The sequence below is a fragment of the Macadamia integrifolia genome, chromosome 10 (assembly GCF_013358625.1).
Source record: "Macadamia integrifolia cultivar HAES 741 chromosome 10, SCU_Mint_v3, whole genome shotgun sequence".
Lineage (NCBI taxonomy): Eukaryota > Viridiplantae > Streptophyta > Magnoliopsida > Proteales > Proteaceae > Macadamia > Macadamia integrifolia.
The window spans coordinates 9,102,908-9,122,686 of record NC_056566.1 but is presented as its reverse complement, the minus strand read 5'-3'; the positions used below and the strand labels follow the sequence as shown (position 1 = coordinate 9,122,686).

At 39.0% G+C, this 19,779-nt stretch overlaps 2 protein-coding genes across 2 annotated transcripts in view; one reads left to right on the top strand and one right to left on the bottom strand.

Moving 5' to 3' along the window:
• Positions 1–10,543, bottom strand: part of LOC122091448 (MMS19 nucleotide excision repair protein homolog) — a 56,949-nt gene extending 46,406 nt beyond the window's left edge. The window contains exons 1-2 of the mRNA XM_042661401.1: positions 10,340–10,543; positions 905–958 (exon numbers count right to left, since the gene is read on the bottom strand). Coding sequence (XP_042517335.1) covers positions 905–958; positions 10,340–10,465 — 180 coding nt within the window. The 5' untranslated portion in view covers positions 10,466–10,543. The remainder of the gene's footprint in view (positions 1–904; positions 959–10,339) is intronic.
• Positions 10,544–13,802: 3,259 nt separating this feature from the next.
• LOC122090586 lies at positions 13,803–14,456 on the top strand. Its single transcript, XM_042660228.1, has 2 exons — positions 13,803–14,204; positions 14,297–14,456. Exons 1-2 carry the CDS (start codon positions 13,949–13,951, stop codon positions 14,431–14,433), a joined length of 393 nt encoding a protein of 130 aa, XP_042516162.1. The 5' UTR covers positions 13,803–13,948; the 3' UTR covers positions 14,434–14,456.
• Positions 14,457–19,779: the final 5,323 nt, after the last annotated feature.

Below are 19,779 nucleotides of genomic sequence, written 5' to 3'. Positions count from 1 at the left end.
CACCTAATATCTTGCAGTCCAAGACAAAACAGAAAATAAAAAATAGGAAAATTAGGACCCAAAATACTGTTCACGTGAATAGTGAATAGTGAACAGTAACTCGTGAACAATTGAGGCAGCCCACCTCTCCACCCTTCTTGCTCAAGAGGAGAGCTTTATGAGACAAAAATCCAGGATTAATTGGCTGGAGCTTGGTGACTCCAACACTGCTTACTTCCCACCGATCAATAAAAGCCAGGAACAACCTAAACTCTATCACCAAGCTCACTACCTCCAATGGTTATCAGGTTCACAAAGTGGAGAAAATCAAAGCAGTGGCTGTAAAGACCATATGGAGATCCTTCTTACATTCTCCAAATCTTTCCAACAATCTCCTAAGAAAATAAATAGTTTCACTAGCTGATCTTCATGACATAAAACCAAATTGGTTATCTGAAATATTAGTTTCTTGTCCCAGGCAGGTTTCAAATACTCTCTCCCATTATTTCATAGTATGATTCATAAATTTCTCTACAGTTATTAGTGCTTTGAATATCATCTTCATTTATAAATTGAAGATCACAAGGTTTCTCCTCCATTCATATGGCATAAGTTTCTCTACAGTTATTACTGCATGATTCCCCAAGGAAAATGCTCATTGTTGTGTCCTGGGGTCTCCCTTCCTATATCGCCCCTGCTTTCCCTTTTCGTAATGAATTTATTATTCAGCCAAAAAAGAAAAAAAGAGAGGAAGCCTAGGATAAATATAAACAGGTAAATAGCAAACATATGCACATGTGCGCATGCCACACGCATGTATGCATTATATACACAGTTACACACAAACATACAGCATTTATTTGTCAGACAAGGACATTGAAACCTTACATTAAAATCGCTAAATATGTCATATCATCGTACATACCATTAGCGCCCTTGAAAGATCATCCCTTTTAACATAGAGATCATCACTTTTCGGCTGCATTAAGTAAAGAACAAAATCATAGACCTAACAAATGCAGCAGCACAGGAAAAGGAGAAGAAAATAGACACATTGTGACCAGAAATGAATATAATATGCAAGTACCATTACATATTGTTGACATTAAGATATAAAACAAAAAAAATAAAAAATGGAATGTCCATCTTGGTTTTGGTTATGACTGCAAAATGAGAATGAGAACGTATATACACCAAGTGAGTAGGTAGCCCTTATATAAGACTAACAATACAAGAGAGTACATTTTGCCAAAAACCTTGACTATTGGTCTCGCTAAAACTAATACTTGTGCATTTTTCATAAGAGTAGATGGTTTGCAACCAAAACTATCAAAGCAATAAGAATGGTCCAAGTGAATGTTACCTCTTTCCTCCCTTCTCTCATTATAATTGGTCAATGCATGTTCTTTGTCTGTCCTCATTGTCAGAAGTTAAAGAAATAAAGTTTTGAACTTTATTTTCAGAAAATATTATATTAGTTTATAATTAATCAACACCCAAAGAGATTTTAAGTTAAAATCCCAACAGTACATCTTGTAGTCAAAAGTGTTTGACACTGATCACAAACCCATGATTGAACTGGCTAGTTGGGGTCCAACACCTGGACCCCTTTATGGGTGAGTGGAATTGCCAGGTTTCCAGATCATTTCTTTTGGGATCACTATTGATGTTATGTGGGGTTGTTTCTAATCTCCGATATGGTTTTGGCTGCTTGAGTTTTCCTTAAATTTTGACATTTATAGTTGGCTGTAATTATTATTATTATTATTTTTTTTTTTTTTTGGGGGGGGGGGGGGGGGGTGGTGGCGCGCTTCTTTATAGCATTAAACAGCCATTGTCCTATGGATTATGGATTTTTATTATTGATTTCCTATTTCTCTAATGCCTTCATTACTTATAGAAGTTAAAGTCATGTTACACTAACGCCTCCATTTTTAAAGAAGCTACAGTCATGTTGGCCCTAGTCAAGATCTAATCTAGTTACTAAGAGTCTAAGACAGGAAATTGAGTATAATTTAAATTTCTATCAGAGGTAGGATTCATTTTCTGTAGATATAACCACTGCTAGGCATTGTAAAGCACATACTGGTCTACTGTGATAGAAAATTGGTTTTCAGAATGTTGTGGGAAGTGGGGGACTTTGTGTGGAAAATCTGTGTCACAGCGTCGCGAAGTGGTACCTTTATCGTCTTCTTTTTATTTATTTTTTTGATAGATCGTGAATTGGAATCATGTTGTCGCTGTTTTGTTACTGCACTTACTTTCTAGTGTCTCCATGTCATCAATTATGTTCTTCAATTTTATTTGAAGGTAGAAGGTCTGTTTAGTAGTTCTATGTTATCAATTACATGTAAGAAAATTTTCCATTAAACGCAATCTTTTAGTGTCTATTTACATTGTCATCTAACTGAACCTATAAATCAGTCCAGTTGAGAGATCTGTTTTTAGACTAAGGTTAGTTTGTACAATCACTATCCTTGCAACTTGGTTCTAATTTCAGAAATTATCTCTCTGTTTATTACAAAAGCCTGAATTTGACCAGAATTAATTTCTAGTCAGTTGCAACACCTTACTGCAGAGAGAAATCTCTCTTCGTCGCTTCAAAGCTGGCCAGGTCCCCATAGATCTCTGACTCAACTCTCATGCCCTCTGAATCTGATTTGGTCGAGTCACCAAAATCTCTCTGGGAATCCTTTCCTATGAAATTGCCGAATCCAGTGCTATATTGTATGTTTGATCCGTAAAATTGGGTGGGACTCCATTGGCCATATTTTTTTAATTATTAACATTTTATCCTTTTCGTTGCTCCTAGACAACCCCATTAAGTTGCGATAAGGCTGAGCTTCTTCGTATCCTTTTCGTTGCTTCTCCACCACCAAAATGGTATGGACACTTCCAGAACATCGGTACCATCAGGTGGCAACTGATCATTACAGAGACCATTCCATCTTTACAAACACTGCTCGTCTTGTTTTTGATAAAATGCATCCAACTCTGCTTAAAAAATCTTCTTTCCAAGCCCCACATCGCTGAGACTTTCCTGGCTGCAATTCTTGATTCTCTTTTAGAGATTTCAATTTTGGTGCCATCTGTTCCCAGGTAAAAACCATGTCGAACAAAAATTTACAGCTAAAATCAGTGTTTAAAAATTATATCTATATATCTTGCCTAAAAATTTTCCTTTTGTGTGGCTCTCACTTAGAAACAAACAGGATATTACAGAAATCTCTGCGGTGATTGATACTAGTCCACTCAGATTAACTTCCAAAACTAAAAGAATCCTGCTCCACTGTTACACTCCATCGTCTATATGGCAATCTCTTCTGTCACAGCATGTGTCATAATTGTTATTCTACCACTTCAATACATGTCCATTTTGCTTCCCTTTGATATTTTAGTGTCTAATGTCCATAAGCACGAGGCTCCTTCTACTGCAGGGTCTGGGGAGGGGCAGATGTGCACTAAAAACTCTTTGCTTGTGCCATCACCGGAAAGGATCAAGGTTCAAGGATTGGACTCAAGGATCAGATAAGTCCAAGGATTTAAGAGAAAAGGAACCGCACAACGCTAGTGTGCGGATTCCTGCACACACCCTCCCACATTGCAACCTACACTCCACACCCTCTCTCCTCATTAGATTCCCACCCCTATTGGATAATTCGTAACCCTAAACTGCACAATGGCATCATAGCAAACCCTCCCCCAGGATTTAATTATCATACTGTATTGTCCGGCAGTGGAAGTCCAGGCAGCCATCAAGATTAAGAAGGATATTTTTAAGATTTGGAAAAGAACCAGGGAGGTTGAAGATAAAGAAAGATATAAGGCTGCCAACAATGAGGCTAGGAATTGTGAGGAAAGCAAGGGCAAGAAAATATGATGACTTGTACAACAATCTAAATACCAAAGAAGGGGAAAAGGCTATTTATAAAATAGCTAAAATACGAGAAAGGAAGAGCAAGGATCTCGATCATGTTCAATGTATTAAGAGTGATGATGGTAGAGTGCTTGGAGGAGATGGGATGAGTATTTCTGTGACTTACTTGATGGAGACAGCCCTAGTAGGAATGGTTCAAGTATCCTGCTTGACAACATGCATCATAGATATGCACGTAAGATAGGAGTGAACAAGGTTAAGGAAACTCTAAAAAAGATGAAGGTACGGAAAAAGACACCAAGTTTGGATGAGGTCCCAATTGAAGTGTAGAAGAGTTTGGGGCCATGTGGGGTTATTTCGTTGAACAAGTTGTTTAACAAGATTTTGAGCACGAGAAGTATTGTTGTTCCAATCTACAAAAATAAAGGCGATATCCAATGCTACAATAACTATAAGACATAAAACTTATGAGTCATACTATAAGATTATGGAAGAAGGTAATAGAAGTTTGCATAAAAAGAGAAACTAGTATCTCATGGAACCAACTCGGTGTTATGCCTGGGAGATCCACAACGGAAGCGATTTACCTTCTTAGGAGGCATATGGAAAAATCTAGAACTAATAAGAGGGATCTCCATAAGATATTAATCGATCTAGAAAAGGCCTACGACAGAGTTCCCAAAGATTTAATCTGGCATGTATTAGAGAAGAAAGGGGTGTCAAGAAAATACCATGAATATAATTATAGGCATGTATGGGGATGGTGACCAGTGTGAAATCTGCGGGAGGTCAAGGCGATGAGTACCCAATTACTATCAGGTCATATCAAGGGACTTAGCCCTTATCTATTTAAGCTAATCATGGACGATCTAACCAGGAATATCCAATAAGAGATACCGTGGTGTATGCTTTTTGCTGATGATATTGTTCTGGTGGGTGAAACAATGGCAGGGATTAATAATAATTTGGAATTACGGCGATCTACTTAGGAATTGAGAGGTCTTAAGATAAGTAGAATGAAGACGGAGTATATAACGCGTAACTTTAGTCGATTGAGGACTGATAGCAAAGGGTGAAAATTGAGGGGAGGGAGAACCCGCAAAGTGACTATTTCAAATATTTGGGCTCTACCTTAAACAAGGAAGGTGAGATTAACAACGATGTTTCCCACAGACAACGATGTTTCCCACAGAATTAATGTAGGGTAGATGAAGTGGAGAGGGGAGTCTGAAGTGCTGTGTAATCAACGTATTCCTCTAAAGCTCAAAGGAAAATTCAACCGGACAGTCATAAGACCAGCTATGATGTATGGTGTGGAATGTTGGGCAGTCAAGAAGCATAATATAGAGAAGTTGGGTGTGGCAGATATGAGGATGTTGAGATGGATATGCGGCAAAACTTAGAGAGATAGTGAGGAATGACCGGGTTAGAGCTGATTTGGGAGTTACCCAATTCAAGATAAGCTCAGAGAATGTCGATTAAGATGGTTTGGACATGTCCCGCCCCCATACAAAGGAGTGATCAGATTCAGATGGATGAAGCTAAAAGGACTAGGGGCAGGCCGAAAATGACCATTGATTAGTTGGTAAGGAGAGACATGCAAAAGATAGGTCTTCAACCTAGTATGGCATCTAATTGGAGTGCCAATTGTTCGTAAGTGGGATGTCCCAATGTTGTTTTTTCCCCCTTAACTTGGATCCATGTAGCCGACCCCATTTAGTTTGGATAAGGCTGAGCTGTTGTTGTCTGTATTGTCCAACAATCACCAACGCATATCTTTAAGGTAACAGTACGATATGTATCCGATACAGTACTTATGATTAAAAAAATTGTATTGTATTGTATCGGTCGATACTTACCTATATGGCTGGATACTTACCGATATAGTACTTTTTATTTAAAAAAAAAAAAAATTGTATTGCACCATATCATATCGGTCGATATGGCTCGATGCTTACAGATACTGTTCAATACTAATCGATACATACCTTAAAAACTCTAGAAGAACCTATTTCCATAAATAAAGATTTACTGATCCATTGAAGCAAAGGGATCCAATGTTGTCTGGAAGTTACATGTAATATATGTAATACACTATGGATATATTGCTTTTTTCCGATTTTTTCTAATTTTTTAGAAAAAAAAAAAATTATGATATTTTCAACCATGGTCACAATACCATCAAAGACCACTTCCAACTATGAGTTTGAACCAACCCGCAGCTCTTATGGTATTAGCACATGTAAGAAACCTCATCCTTTATACATAACCAATTGAATAAAAAAAAAATGGATGAATAAATATATTAGTGAGAAGAAAAGGAAGGAACATACAAAGGGGAAAGAAAAGGGGGAGGCTAACAACTAGCCAAGTAAGGGGAGAAGCCCCAAGGGGGAAGGGGGGAAAAACAATTACAAACCAAAAGGGACAAACCCAACATCAAGGGGAAGAGAGGGGTAATAAGATAGAGGGAAGACCCTAGGAGATAACAATGAGTGTGCTCCTTGGGGAACCCCTAACACTATGATGATGGAGAAAAGCAAGTTTAGAGCTAACTTCAAAATAGATGGCATTCCAAATCTTGCCAAAGGATCTAGAATTAGACGTCCATCTACAAAGAATGCGCTTCACCAAATGTGGTTGATGGTGGCACAAAAGGCAAGTTTTCCCATGGCATCACAAATAGTTTAACCTCCAAAAGTCATGCTAATCCAAACCCATTCCCTACTAAGAGGAAGAGCACGTCTAGTAGGCAAACAGTTTCCAAGGACCCTCTTCTAGATGACTGAGGAGAAAGGGCAAGAGAAGAAAAGATGATCAACATCTTCGTTTCTATAACAGAAAAATGACAACAAGAAGGGGGGACATAAAAAATGTGTCGATAGCTAAGAAATGCTTGGGTGGGGAGGCAGTTATAGAGGGCACGCCATGCAGTGAAGCTGTTGTGAGGGATATGGCCTTTAAACCAAACACACTTGTTCCTAGGTATAGTGGGACCCCTAGATCTGACTAAATCCCGAGCTGAGGATGAACTCAACCTGGGGAGCCAAGAGATTTTGTCTGGGATTCCCTGATAGCCAGGGGGGAAAGGGGGAGGGCAGCCCAGAGATTGGCAAGGGGGTTGGGGGGGACCAGATCCCATTCAAGATGATGGAGGCCACAGATGCATTTCTACCCAACTCTGAAGAGTAGATGATCCTAGGACTGACTAAAGGGAGAAGAACACTGGAGGGATGCCAATTACTATCAGGTCATATCAAGGGACTTAGCCCTTATCTATTTAAGCTAATCATGGACGATCTAACCAAGAATATCCAATAAGAGATACCGTGGTGTATGCTTTTTGCTGATGATATTGTTCTGGTGGGTGAAACAATGGCAGGGATTAATAATAATTTGGAATTACGGCGATCTACTTAGGAATTGAGAGGTCTTAAGATAAGTAGAATGAAGACGGAGTATATAACGCGTAACTTTAGTCGATTGAGGACTGATAGCAAAGGGTGAAAATTGAGGGGAGGGAGAACCCGCAAAGTGACTATTTCAAATATTTGGGCTCTACCTTAAACAAGGAAGGTGAGATTAACAACGATGTTTCCCACAGACAACGATGTTTCCCACAGAATTAATGTAGGGTAGATGAAGTGGAGAGGGGAGTCTGAAGTGCTGTGTAATCAACGTATTCCTCTAAAGCTCAAAGGAAAATTCAACCGGACAGTCATAAGACCAGCTATGATGTATGGTGTGGAATGTTGGGCAGTCAAGAAGCATAATATAGAGAAGTTGGGTGTGGCAGATATGAGGATGTTGAGATGGATATGCGGCAAAACTTAGAGAGATAGTGAGGAATGACCGGGTTAGAGCTGATTTGGGAGTTACCCAATTCAAGATAAGCTCAGAGAATGTCGATTAAGATGGTTTGGACATGTCCCGCCCCCATACAAAGGAGTGATCAGATTCAGATGGATGAAGCTAAAAGGACTAGGGGCAGGCCGAAAATGACCATTGATTAGTTGGTAAGGAGAGACATGCAAAAGATAGGTCTTCAACCTAGTATGGCATCTAATTGGAGTGCCAATTGTTCGTAAGTGGTATGTCCCAATGTTGTTTTTTCCCCCTTAACTTGGATCCATGTAGCCGACCCCATTTAGTTTGGATAAGGCTGAGCTGTTGTTGTCTGTATTGTCCAACAATCACCAACGCATATCTTTAAGGTAACAGTACGATATGTATCCGATACAGTACTTATGATTAAAAAAATTGTATTGTATTGTATCGGTCGATACTTACCTATATGGCTGGATACTTACCGATATAGTACTTTTTATTTAAAAAAAAAAAAAATTGTATTGCACCATATCATATCGGTCGATATGGCTCGATGCTTACAGATACTGTTCAATACTAATCGATACATACCTTAAAAACTCTAAAAGAACCTATTTCCATAAATAAAGATTTACTGATCCATTGAAGCAAAGGGATCCAATGTTGTCTGGAAGTTACATGTAATATATGTAATACACTATGGATATATTGCTTTTTTCCGATTTTTTCTAATTTTTTAGAAAAAAAAAAAATTATGATATTTTCAACCATGGTCACAATACCATCAAAGACCACTTCCAACTATGAGTTTGAACCAACCCGCAGCTCTTATGGTATTAGCACATGTAAGAAACCTCATCCTTTATACATAACCAATTGAATTAAAAAAAAATGGATGAATAAATATATTAGTGAGAAGAAAAGGAAGGAACATACAAAGGGGAAAGAAAAGGGGGAGGCTAACAACTAGCCAAGTAAGGGGAGAAGCCCCAAGGGGGAAGGGGGGAAAAACAATTACAAACCAAAAGGGACAAACCCAACATCAAGGGGAAGAGAGGGGTAATAAGATAGAGGGAAGACCCTAGGAGATAACAATGAGTGTGCTCCTTGGGGAACCCCTAACACTATGATGATGGAGAAAAGCAAGTTTAGAGCTAACTTCAAAATAGATGGCATTCCAAATCTTGCCAAAGGATCTAGAATTAGACGTCCATCTACAAAGAATGCGCTTCACCAAATGTGGTTGATGGTGGCACAAAAGGCAAGTTTTCCCATGGCATCACAAATAGTTTAACCTCCAAAAGTCATGCTAATCCAAACCCATTCCCTACTAAGAGGAAGAGCACGTCTAGTAGGCAAACAGTTTCCAAGGACCCTCTTCTAGATGACTGAGGAGAAAGGGCAAGAGAAGAAAAGATGATCAACATCTTCGTTTCTATAACAGCAAAATGACAACAAGAAGGGGGGACATAAAAAATGTGTCGATAGCTAAGAAATGCTTGGGTGGGGAGGCAGTTATAGAGGGCACGCCATGCAGTGAAGCTGTTGTGAGGGATATGGCCTTTAAACCAAACACACTTGTTCCTAGGTATAGTGGGACCCCTAGATCTGACTAAATCCCGAGCTGAGGATGAACTCAACCTGGGGAGCCAAGAGATTTTGTCTGGGATTCCCTGATAGCCAGGGGGGAAAGGGGGAGGGCAGCCCAGAGATTGGCAAGGGGGTTGGGGGGGACCAGATCCCATTCAAGATGATGGAGGCCACAGATGCATTTCTACCCAACTCTGAAGAGTAGATGATCCTAGGACTGACTAAAGGGAGAAGAACACTGGAGGGATGCCAAACAATTGAATAAAATTATCTCGTCATACCTTGTTCTTTTTATACATGATATATTTTACATATTCCTTATGGTGTTTGACGCTTCGAAATTGTATTTTGCATGTATCCATAGCATTTTCATGCATTTCTTGTGTCTCAATCTCTTCGAGATGCAGTACATCTTTTAAAATCACCCTTTCGATACAATACCTGATACTGATACTTAAAATTTAGATAAATCCCAAATGATCCCAATCAAAGTTCAGCCAAGATAAACAGTGTCTTGGTGGATCAGACTTCCCCATGACGATCTCTATCTCAACTTGGCTTGGATTAACCACTCCCAGCACCAATTCTGGCCCAGGCTAGCCTTGGGTTGTATATAACCAAAAGGTCAACGGTATTAAATGAGAACAAAAGGTCCCACAGGTTAGACAGGATAGTATTAATCGACAAATTAAACTGAATTAGGAAGTAAACATGAAATGTTTCAAACCAGTCCACAATCCCATGAACCTATTGTTGATGCTCAATTAATTACAATGACATATAAGACCCAATCAAATCCAACAAGGAAACTCTAGTAGCACATAAAAACCCAGTCAAATTTCATAACATGTATAACATGCCAGTTCACAAAAGGCTATAAAAAATTTTTAAATATGAGATGGTTTTCTTTCAGATTAATAAAGAAGAAAGTTTTAGAATTTATATCAACTACTTTCCAAATATTATAGGATGCAGAAAATAAGCCCAGAGAACCAGATGATAAATTTAGGGGAACCAAGGGACTGTCATGACAAAACCATGGTATTCTTTCAGTAGTATACTTACATGTGTGAAATGGATGGGAAAGTAAGAACTCAAAATCTCAAAAATTTCTTCAGCATAAGTTGCTAGCGGACCAGAGGGATCTGGAAATACTTGTGCAAGAATTTCCACAAGATGAAAAGTGAGCATTAAACATCTAGGATCCTTCTCTCCATCAATTGCTTCACATATACTATAAATAAGGTCATCACCCTGCACATAGCAAACATTGGGGTGGGTGGGTATAAGAGATTAAAATTATGCAATGTAATAGCAAAATCATGCAAATGCACATCAGTAACTCACTTGGAATCTTTGAGATATTCTCAACAGGTAATAAAGCATAACAAAATTACACAAAAAGAAGAGATCATAAAGCAAGAGAAAGGTGGGGCGTAGGAAGTGGTCAAGAAGAGAAAGAAAAACATGCCAGAAACTAAAATAAACCAATCTTCTAAAAGTAGTGAATGGGATTTGAACGGTAAATTCAAGTTACTAAATTGAAATGGTGAAGACCATCAACTGTAGGTCTCAACTTTCAGCATGTCTCCAACTTTAAGCTTTAAAAAGGAAAGCAAATTTTTATATCAAAACCTTTAGGTTTTCATAACTTCATGAATAATTAAGTTTCACCAACAGAAAACCTATGTGAACATTAAGAGCATAAAAAATACCAGGATTAACAAGGAGAGATAAAATCGAAGTAAAAAAGATGAAATTTGAATATCTTGATCACAGTAGGAACCAATAAGTAGAGTGATGTAAATTGTAAAAGCAAAACCAAAAATGTTACCAAAAATAATACCTAAAGTTCCTTTTTCTTTTTCTGTCTTCTTTCATAGGTGAAAGATAAATCAGGGCAAAAATATGGAACAAAACAATACTGATAAGCTTTTGTAATGTATATGTAATGTATAAAGGAGTCCATTTTTATTTTTTTTTTTTTTTTTTTCTTCCTACGGTGACAAAGATGATTGGTTGGTTGATAAGTGCAGGTTCAAGTTTTTTTTTGTTTTTTTTAATAACATTAGGGCTTAACATATTTATTAAAATAATTTTGGAGACATTACAGTCTGATTACAACCTTCTTATTCTGATTACCTTTTCACATTACAGTCTTAGACAAAGAGACAAGTTGAATCCACTCATCTAGTCATCTATGGAAACAATTGGTGGTAGCAGTGGGGGTGAAAATACAAGTACTGCTGCTACTGCACAATCAACGATTGATCCAAGCAAGGATCCAAAAAGGAGAGCTAAATCAAATGATCTTGGATGGAAATATGGGTATTGGCCTGACGTATCAGACAGAAATTGGATTAAGTGTACCCATTGTGGGAAGGATGTCAAGGGAGGAATAAAACGATTGAAGCAACATCTTATTGGTGGCTATGGAGATGTAGCCAAGTGTGTGAAAACAACTTAAGCAATTGCTAAAGAGATGAGAGATGCAATCTTGAAGAACCAGAGGAAGAGGAACCTTGATTGTTTGGATGATTTGGATGTTAGTGATGGACCTACAGAAGTAACGGGACCACAACAGAATATAGTATTCGATTTGGGGGTCTCATTTCCTATCCCTAGCTCTGGGACAACCATAGTTTTTAAGGCGGTAAGGTGATGGAGGCGTTTGAGGGTCTTTCAGAGCGCCTTAGTGATAAGGCGGGCATAAAGCGTCACCTTATCGACTAAAGCGTTCCTTTGTAATTTTCTTTATAAAACCAATCTATTTGGCTCAAATCCTAGTTGAATCCTATTACTCATATGTTAAATAAATATTAAAAGTTCATATTCATACCAATGTAAGATATTCATCAAGAAAATAAATCAATAAAGTGAATAAACTAAGTTCATCTTCATCAACCATCAATCATCAATCATCAATCATATTAACATATAATATAAATGAATAATTATGAAACAAAATTATAAATATAAAGAAAAGAAGACATAAAAAATACAAGTATTTACTATACTTACCTCTATGATGCCAAAATAAGTGCCTAAGCCCTAAGGTCATTCACTATATTTCTACTCCTGTCAAAGAAGAATGAAGCTCACCACTGCCGGAGGAAAATGGTTGCCTGGATCAATGGTTCTTCCTTGTTCCTTGATTCCTTCTCAAAGCCCTTTCTTAAAACCCTTGACAAAATCCAAACCCTGTTTGTGAATCGGGTTTTTGTTTTGTTTGTTTTGGTTATTTTTGTTGGAGTAAAGTTGATACCATACATCTCAAGTGTTAACAAAACCATACACCTACCAATAAAAAATCTATATTTGGAATCTTCATCAAGCAATTTTAAAATGTGTTTAAAAAAAATAAAAAATAAAACCCCATAAGGCGCCACTTCACATGAGGCGGAGCACTGCCTTACCATCTCTAGACCGCATCAGCGCCAAGGCGCTACTAAGGCGTCGACTTACCAGCGCCTTAAAAACTATGGGGACAACTTCAAGAAGAAATAAAGCTATCATTCAAACACAATCCAAACAACAAGGGGTCCCATGGATAAGCATGTGAGGAGGACTCCTGAAGAAGTGGTTGCAGATAGGTGGGATAAAGGTTCATATCAGACAACAATGGAGAACTGAGTAAGAGGAGAAGAAGAAAGAGATAAACTTTGTTCTTACTTTGCAAGGTGGGCTTATGAGAGTGGTGTTCCATTTAATGCTTTGAAGTTAAGGAGTTTTGAGGAATTGGTAGAGGCAATTGGTCAATATGGACCAGGTATCAAGCCCCCTTCAATTCATGACTATAGGGGGCCTCTATTGAAGTCTGAAAAGGATAAAATTGATGAGTTAATGGTGAAGTATCAAGGATATTGGAGGAAACATGGGTGCACACTCATGTCAGATGGGTGGACAGACAAGAGAGGAAGGCACCTAATTAATTTTCTTGTCAACTGTCCGGAGGGGACTTTTTTTTTGGAGGCTGTGGATGCATCTAGCCAACCACAAACAGCTGAAATATTATTTAAGCTACTTGATAGTAAGGTTGAGGAGATTGGTGAAGATAATGTGGTTCAAGTAGTCTCTGATAATGCTTCCAACTATGTTGCAACGGGTCGGCTACTAATGGAGAAAAGGAAGAGGTTATTTTGGAGTCCATGTGTAGCTCATTGCATAGACCTTATGATGGAGGAAGTAGGCAAATAACGCTCTTATACGTCTGTTATATCGAAGGGCAGGAAATTGACTGCATTCATCTACAGGCACACTCGTCTTCTTGAAGCCATGAGGCAAAAAACAGGAGAAGACTTAGTGAAGGCTGGAGTGACTAGATTTGCCTCTTCCTTTTTAACACTCCAGAGCTTATACAAGCACAAAGAATCTTTGAAAAAATTATTTGTTGATGATGAATGGTCCCGTTCTAAGCTTGCATCTACAGAGGCAGGGAAGAAAGCTTCTGAGACTGTGTTTGCTACAACATTCTGGAATGGTGTGATGGATTGTATAAGAGCATCACGGCCTCTTCTTCAACTCTTGAGGATTGTAGATGGTGATGAGTTGCCTGCTATGCCTGAAGTATATATGGCAATACAAGTGGCAAAGAAGAACATCAAAAAAAATTTTGGAGACGATGAAAGGAAATGAAAGAAAATCATAGCAATTGTTGATCACTGTTGTGAGACTATGATGAATGGATCAATATATTTAGCTGCCTTTTTCCTCAATCCAAACAAAATCTTTAAGGCAATAGCAGATAATCCTGATAATGAGTTAGACTTAGCTCAAAAAGCAAGTGATGCCTTCAATGATGTTCTTGTAAGGTTGGTGCCTGATGAGACCTTGCAAGATAAAATCAATGTCCAGGTTGACAAGTATACCACTGTTCAAGAAAGTTTTGCAAAGGACATGGCGATTAGACAAAGGGACAAGTTGAATCCTAGTAAGCATATTTCCTTTTAAAGTTCTAATTAGTTTAGAACTTTGTATGTTGATTTTTTACTTAACTTATTTTTTTATATTATATATTTATAGTCTCTTGGTGGTCTCGACATGGAAGTACTGCTTCTGAGCTTTCAAAGCTTGCATTGCGCATACTTGGTCTTTGTTGCTCATCTTCTGGTTGTGAGCGCAATTGGAGCACATTTGAATTTGTGAGTATTGACTATTGAGTTCTGAGTACAATAGTACATGTACTTCACTTAATATGGTTTTATTGAAGATAAGTAGATAACCTCATATTATTAATGTTTTTCAGATGCACACCAAGAAGAGGAATAGGTTAGAGCATCAGCGGTTAAATGATCTTGTCTACATTCAATATAATCGCCGACTTCAAGCAAGGTTCCAAGAAAGAAAAGAACAATGTAGAAACTATAATCCATTGTTGCTCGATGATCTTAATTGGAGTAGTGAGTGGATGATTGGTGAATCAGAGGATGAATTAGTGCATCCTGAGAATGATATCACTTGGAGAGATGTTGATAGAGCACTTAGAGCATCTTCATCATACCAAGGCCATAATAAACCAAGGAGGGCTCCAGCATCTACCAGTGGAACCAATCTTTGCTATACCCGGCGTGATAGGAGGGTTGAGCTTGAGGATTCGTCAGATGAAGAAGTGGATGAGATGAGTGAAGAGGATATTCGTGATGATGAAAACATTGAGGATGATTATGGCATAGCTCCAAATGATGCAAGCCAGCAACAGAATGCAGATGAAGAAGAAGATTTTAATTTAATTACTGATTTGGATTGAAAGTCTTTGAGTCTTAGAACTTTGACGTATTTTGAGTCTTTAAACTTTAAAGTTTTTTGAGTCCTTGAACTTTTAAGTATTTGACTTTCTTTGTTTACTAAATTCTTAGCATTTTAGTTTATTTTATGTTTTAGCTTCATTGAAATTTAAAGTTTTTTAGAATGATTAAGAATCCCCAGGTTAGTCACTTCTCATCCATTTAATTTGGCATCTCGATTTTTACTTTCGATGTATTTTAATTCTAAGTTCTTAATTACTTCTTTGACAGGAGTAGAAATATAGTGGATGACCTTAGGGCTTAGGCACTCATTATGGCATCATAGAGGTAAGTATAATAAATATTTGTATATTTTATGTCTTCTTTTCTTTATATTTATAATTTTGTTTCATAATTATGTATTTATATTATACGTTAATATGTTATGATGATTGATGATTGAATATTGATGATGAATTCATGATGAACTTAGTTTATTCACTTTATTGATTTGTTTTCTTGATGAATATCTTACATTGGTATGAATATAAACATTTAATATTCATTTAGCATATGAGTAATAGGATTCAACTAGTATTTGAGTCAAATAGATTGGTTTTATAAAAAAAAAGTACACAAGAACGTTTTAGTCAATAAGGCGACGCTTTATGCCCGCCTTATTGCTAAAGCGCTCTGACAGGCCCTCAAACACCTCTGTCGCATTACCGCCTTAAAAATTATGATAATAATAATAATTACAAATATTGTAAATACATAATTATAATTCTAGTAAACAACTTATTAATTATAAATACATAAGCTCATAGAATCTCAGCCGGTAAAATGGGTGTGTTCAATATCAAACCCCAAAGCAAGGTGCAATCTAGAAGATTTTAACCAACTCTACTAGGGCCACCATCTGTGCACTTTTAAGTTTATTAAATTTTCAAACCTCAAGATACCACGTCAAACACTACGGTACAAGTGTATGGGAGTGGAATACCTATACCATTTCCTCAATTTGAAATTTTTGGATAGATATGTCCTTAATCTGCAGATGCACCAACATAAACAATGGAGGAACTGTTTTACAATTATGTTGTCCTAAGTAGTATTTTCTATTTTTTCTCTTTTACCTCCCTAGGGAGGCATATGTAATTTCCCCTAATATGTTTTGAACCTAATATAGGTGGGACGAGCTCATTGCTCTCCCACATTTTTCCCTCATCTCTCTCTTTTTTCTCTCCTTCTTCTTCCTACCTCTCTTCTCTCTTCTTCCCTCATCTCTAACCCTAATCCTTCTAATTTCAAACTTGGTATCAGAGCCACAAGATTTGAGAGTCGATTATGCATCCGTGTTTCATTCTTTAAGTCTCTCTTGGAACCCTAGAAGCAAAGGGATCCATTAGAGGCTATACTATGTACATAGATTCAACAAGAAGACCTAATGGGGTACTAGAATCAACTTGAAGATATTTGGAGGGAGCTTGAAGTACTAGAAGGGCTGTTTGAAGTCCAAACCATGAAGGGGCCTTCCCAGCTTTACCACCAGCCCTCGAGTCAAGCTCTTGTTTCTCTCTCCTCAAGCCTTTGTTGGGGATATGGTTGGGCTTGAAAGAATCGCCCAAGGGAGGTAAAAGAGAAAAAATAGAAAATACACTGTGACCCCCAAAACTTTGGTTCATGATTTGGTGTGGTGTTGGAACACAACCCCAATCCCTCCTTGCTGCCAGGTATTGCCAGCTTCTCTGTTTATCTGTTATTTAGTCTGGAACGGTTGGTAGTGTGGTTACTGGTTGTTTTTTATAAATGTGTTACATCATATGATGCTTGTATATGTTATTGGAATGAAGCTCCATAGTTAAAAGTGGGTTTTATTGATTTTCCCTCAAAGTTTCATGGTTTGCTAGCTTGCTGGAATTTTTCCTTTGAATCTGAGGAGTTACTTGGGTAATGTGCTTTTCAACTCTTGGTTTGGATCTCCAACCTTGCTTTTAGGGGTATCCTTACATCATGTCTATGCTCAGTAAATCCTCAATGGGTGGCTCGAGTTAGGGGTGTCAATTTCAAGCACGCACCAGTAGGCCCGATCGAACCCGAAACATTTATGGCCTAACCTTGCCCGGCCCGATTAATAAATGTGTCGGGCCTAAGCCCAGCCCGATTAATAAACGCGTCGGGCCTAAGCCTGGCCCGTTTATAAATAGGTAGTACACGGTGCAAGGGGTAAGCCTGATGAGCCTCCCGACCGGCCAATTTACAAGCCCAACTCGGGCCGACACATTTAGCCCTACTGTTTATATAGGTATTTTGATTTTTTTGGGATCGAATAGACTATATATCGATATATTTATCAACTATTGATTGTAGTTAAGTGTAATATCTTTTCAAAATTTTTGATAAGTTAATAAAATAAATTAAAGTATCTTAAATCTAAGAAAAGTAAAGATCGTTTAAGGTCCGTTTAAGGCTTTATTAGTATATTACCCCATTTAAGACCAGATTATAGCCCGATTAACTCGATTAGGAGAAGCCCAATTAAAGCCTGGAACCCAACTGAGCCCGACACTGACCGAGACCGACTCATTCCTTAAATAGGTAGGTCATGGTCCGAGGACATAGGCCCACCAGGCCTGGCTAGGCTGAACCAAGACTGGCCCGGCCAGACGATTGACGCCCCTAGCTCGAGTAGTCCAACTATCTCCGATAATCCCAACATTCAGATCTCTCTTGTGAAGTTTTTTTTTTTTTTTTTTTTTTTTGAATAAATAAATTCATTACTAAGAGGGGAAGAACATACAAAGGGGGGAGAGGGGGGGGAGACCAGTCCAAGGCTAGCCAAACAAAGAAAATCCAAACAAATACAACCGAACTAGATCCAGAATCGGATCACCAAGCAAGAAAAACCTAGCTAAATCGAAGAAAAAAAAGGGGGGGAAGGCAACAAACAGGGAGGAGGGCTAAGGGTGGGAAATGGTGTCAATGTGAAGGTTGCAGGAGGCAATGATAAGACGTGGTGGAACTGGGAACAGGTCTGTGGGGGAGGGTTTGGAGTTTGGAGGTAACATCAAAAAAGATGGCTTTCGAAATGTTATCCTAGGAGTGGGAGTTGGAAGACCATCTACAGATGTTTCCCTCCATCCAGATATGATTGATGGTAGCAGAAAAAGCTCGCTTCCCAATAGTGTCACAAATATAGGATAGGATCCCAAGAAGGTCATGTCAATCCAAATCCATTCTCTGTTAAAAAGAAGAATAGGCCTCGAAGAAGGCCAACATTTGGAGAGGACCAATTTCCAAATGGAGGAAAAGGGGCAGGAGAAGAAGAGGTGAGGAATATCCTCAGAGTCATGGGAGTAAAGACAACAGAAAGGGGAGAGAGGGATATGACGGTGAATAAGGAAGGCTTGGGTGGGAAGGCAGTTGGAGAAACATCTCCAGAGAGAGACTGTGACGGGGAATGTGGCCCTTGAACCAAACAAGGTTACGCCAAGGAACCACAGGACTGGAGGATCGAACAAAGACCAAGTCGAGGCAGAAGAGAACATCCCATTGGATGAGTGGATCCAAATGCATTTGTCCTCCCTACCACAGTGGCCAGGGGGAAGATGAGGGAGGGAGGACTAGAGATCAAAAAGGGGGAGCATAAGGGGGAGGGGACCAGCCAAGGGGGGACAAGATGCAGGAAACAGTGCCACGCTTGGGAATACCAGAGGAGTAAATGGTTCTGGGAGAAACCAAGGAGGCCAGGATTCTAGCATAGTGCCAAGGGTCTAACCATAAGGAAGTAGCCTGGCCATTACCAATGGAAAAGGATATGGCATTGAGAGCCAGAGGACGGAGAGAGAATTTTCCTCTAGATCCAAGAACTATCCAAAGGAACCGGTACAGTCAAAGAAAGTGGTGCTTAAGGTGGTAGGAGTGGATCCAGTCAACCCAGATGCTCTTGTGTTTGGATATGATTCTCCAAATGAGCTTAAGAATACCAGCTGAATTGACATCTTTGATTCTCCTAATGCCAAGACCCCCTTGGGCTTTGGGAAGGCAGATCTTGCTCCAACTGAGAGGGTGCAGAAACCTGGAGGTATCTACCCCTTTCCAAAGGAAGGTCAAAAGATTCCTTCAATGGTCTTGATGGTGGCGGTAGGAAGGGAGTAGACACTAGACCAATAAAGATACGTGGATTGGAGCACCGACCGGATGAGGGTAAGGTGGCCTACATAAGAGAGCAACTTGCCTTTCCAAAGCTGGATCTTCTTTCTCAAGATGTCAAACAAAGGGAAGAAATGATGGGAGGAAAGCCTAGAGGAGATGAGAGGGAGGCCTAGATACTTAACAGGTAGGGAACCCAAGGAGAATCCAATGATGCCAAGAAGGTGATCTTGGGAGTTAGGGGAGACCCCATAGAGGAAGAGGCTAGATTTGAGCAAGTTGATGCTGAGACCAGAGAGGTTCTCGAAGGATCGAAGAGAATCCATAATGGTGGAAATGCAGAGACGGTCAGCTTTGGAGAAGAGAATGATGTCATCAGCAAAAGCAAGGTGGGTGAGGAGGTGGGATTTACACTTGGGGATAGGAGAGATCAGGTGGAGGTCCGTGGCAGATTGGATGGATCTAGACAGGACCTCCAGGGAGAGGGCGAAAAGAAAGGGAGAGAAAGGACAGCCTTGCCTAATTCCTCTCCTAGGAGGGAAATAGCCAGCAAGGCTACCATTAACAAGGACAGAGAACATGGGAGAGGAAATACTGTAGTGGATCCAGTGAACAAAGGATAGAGGGAAA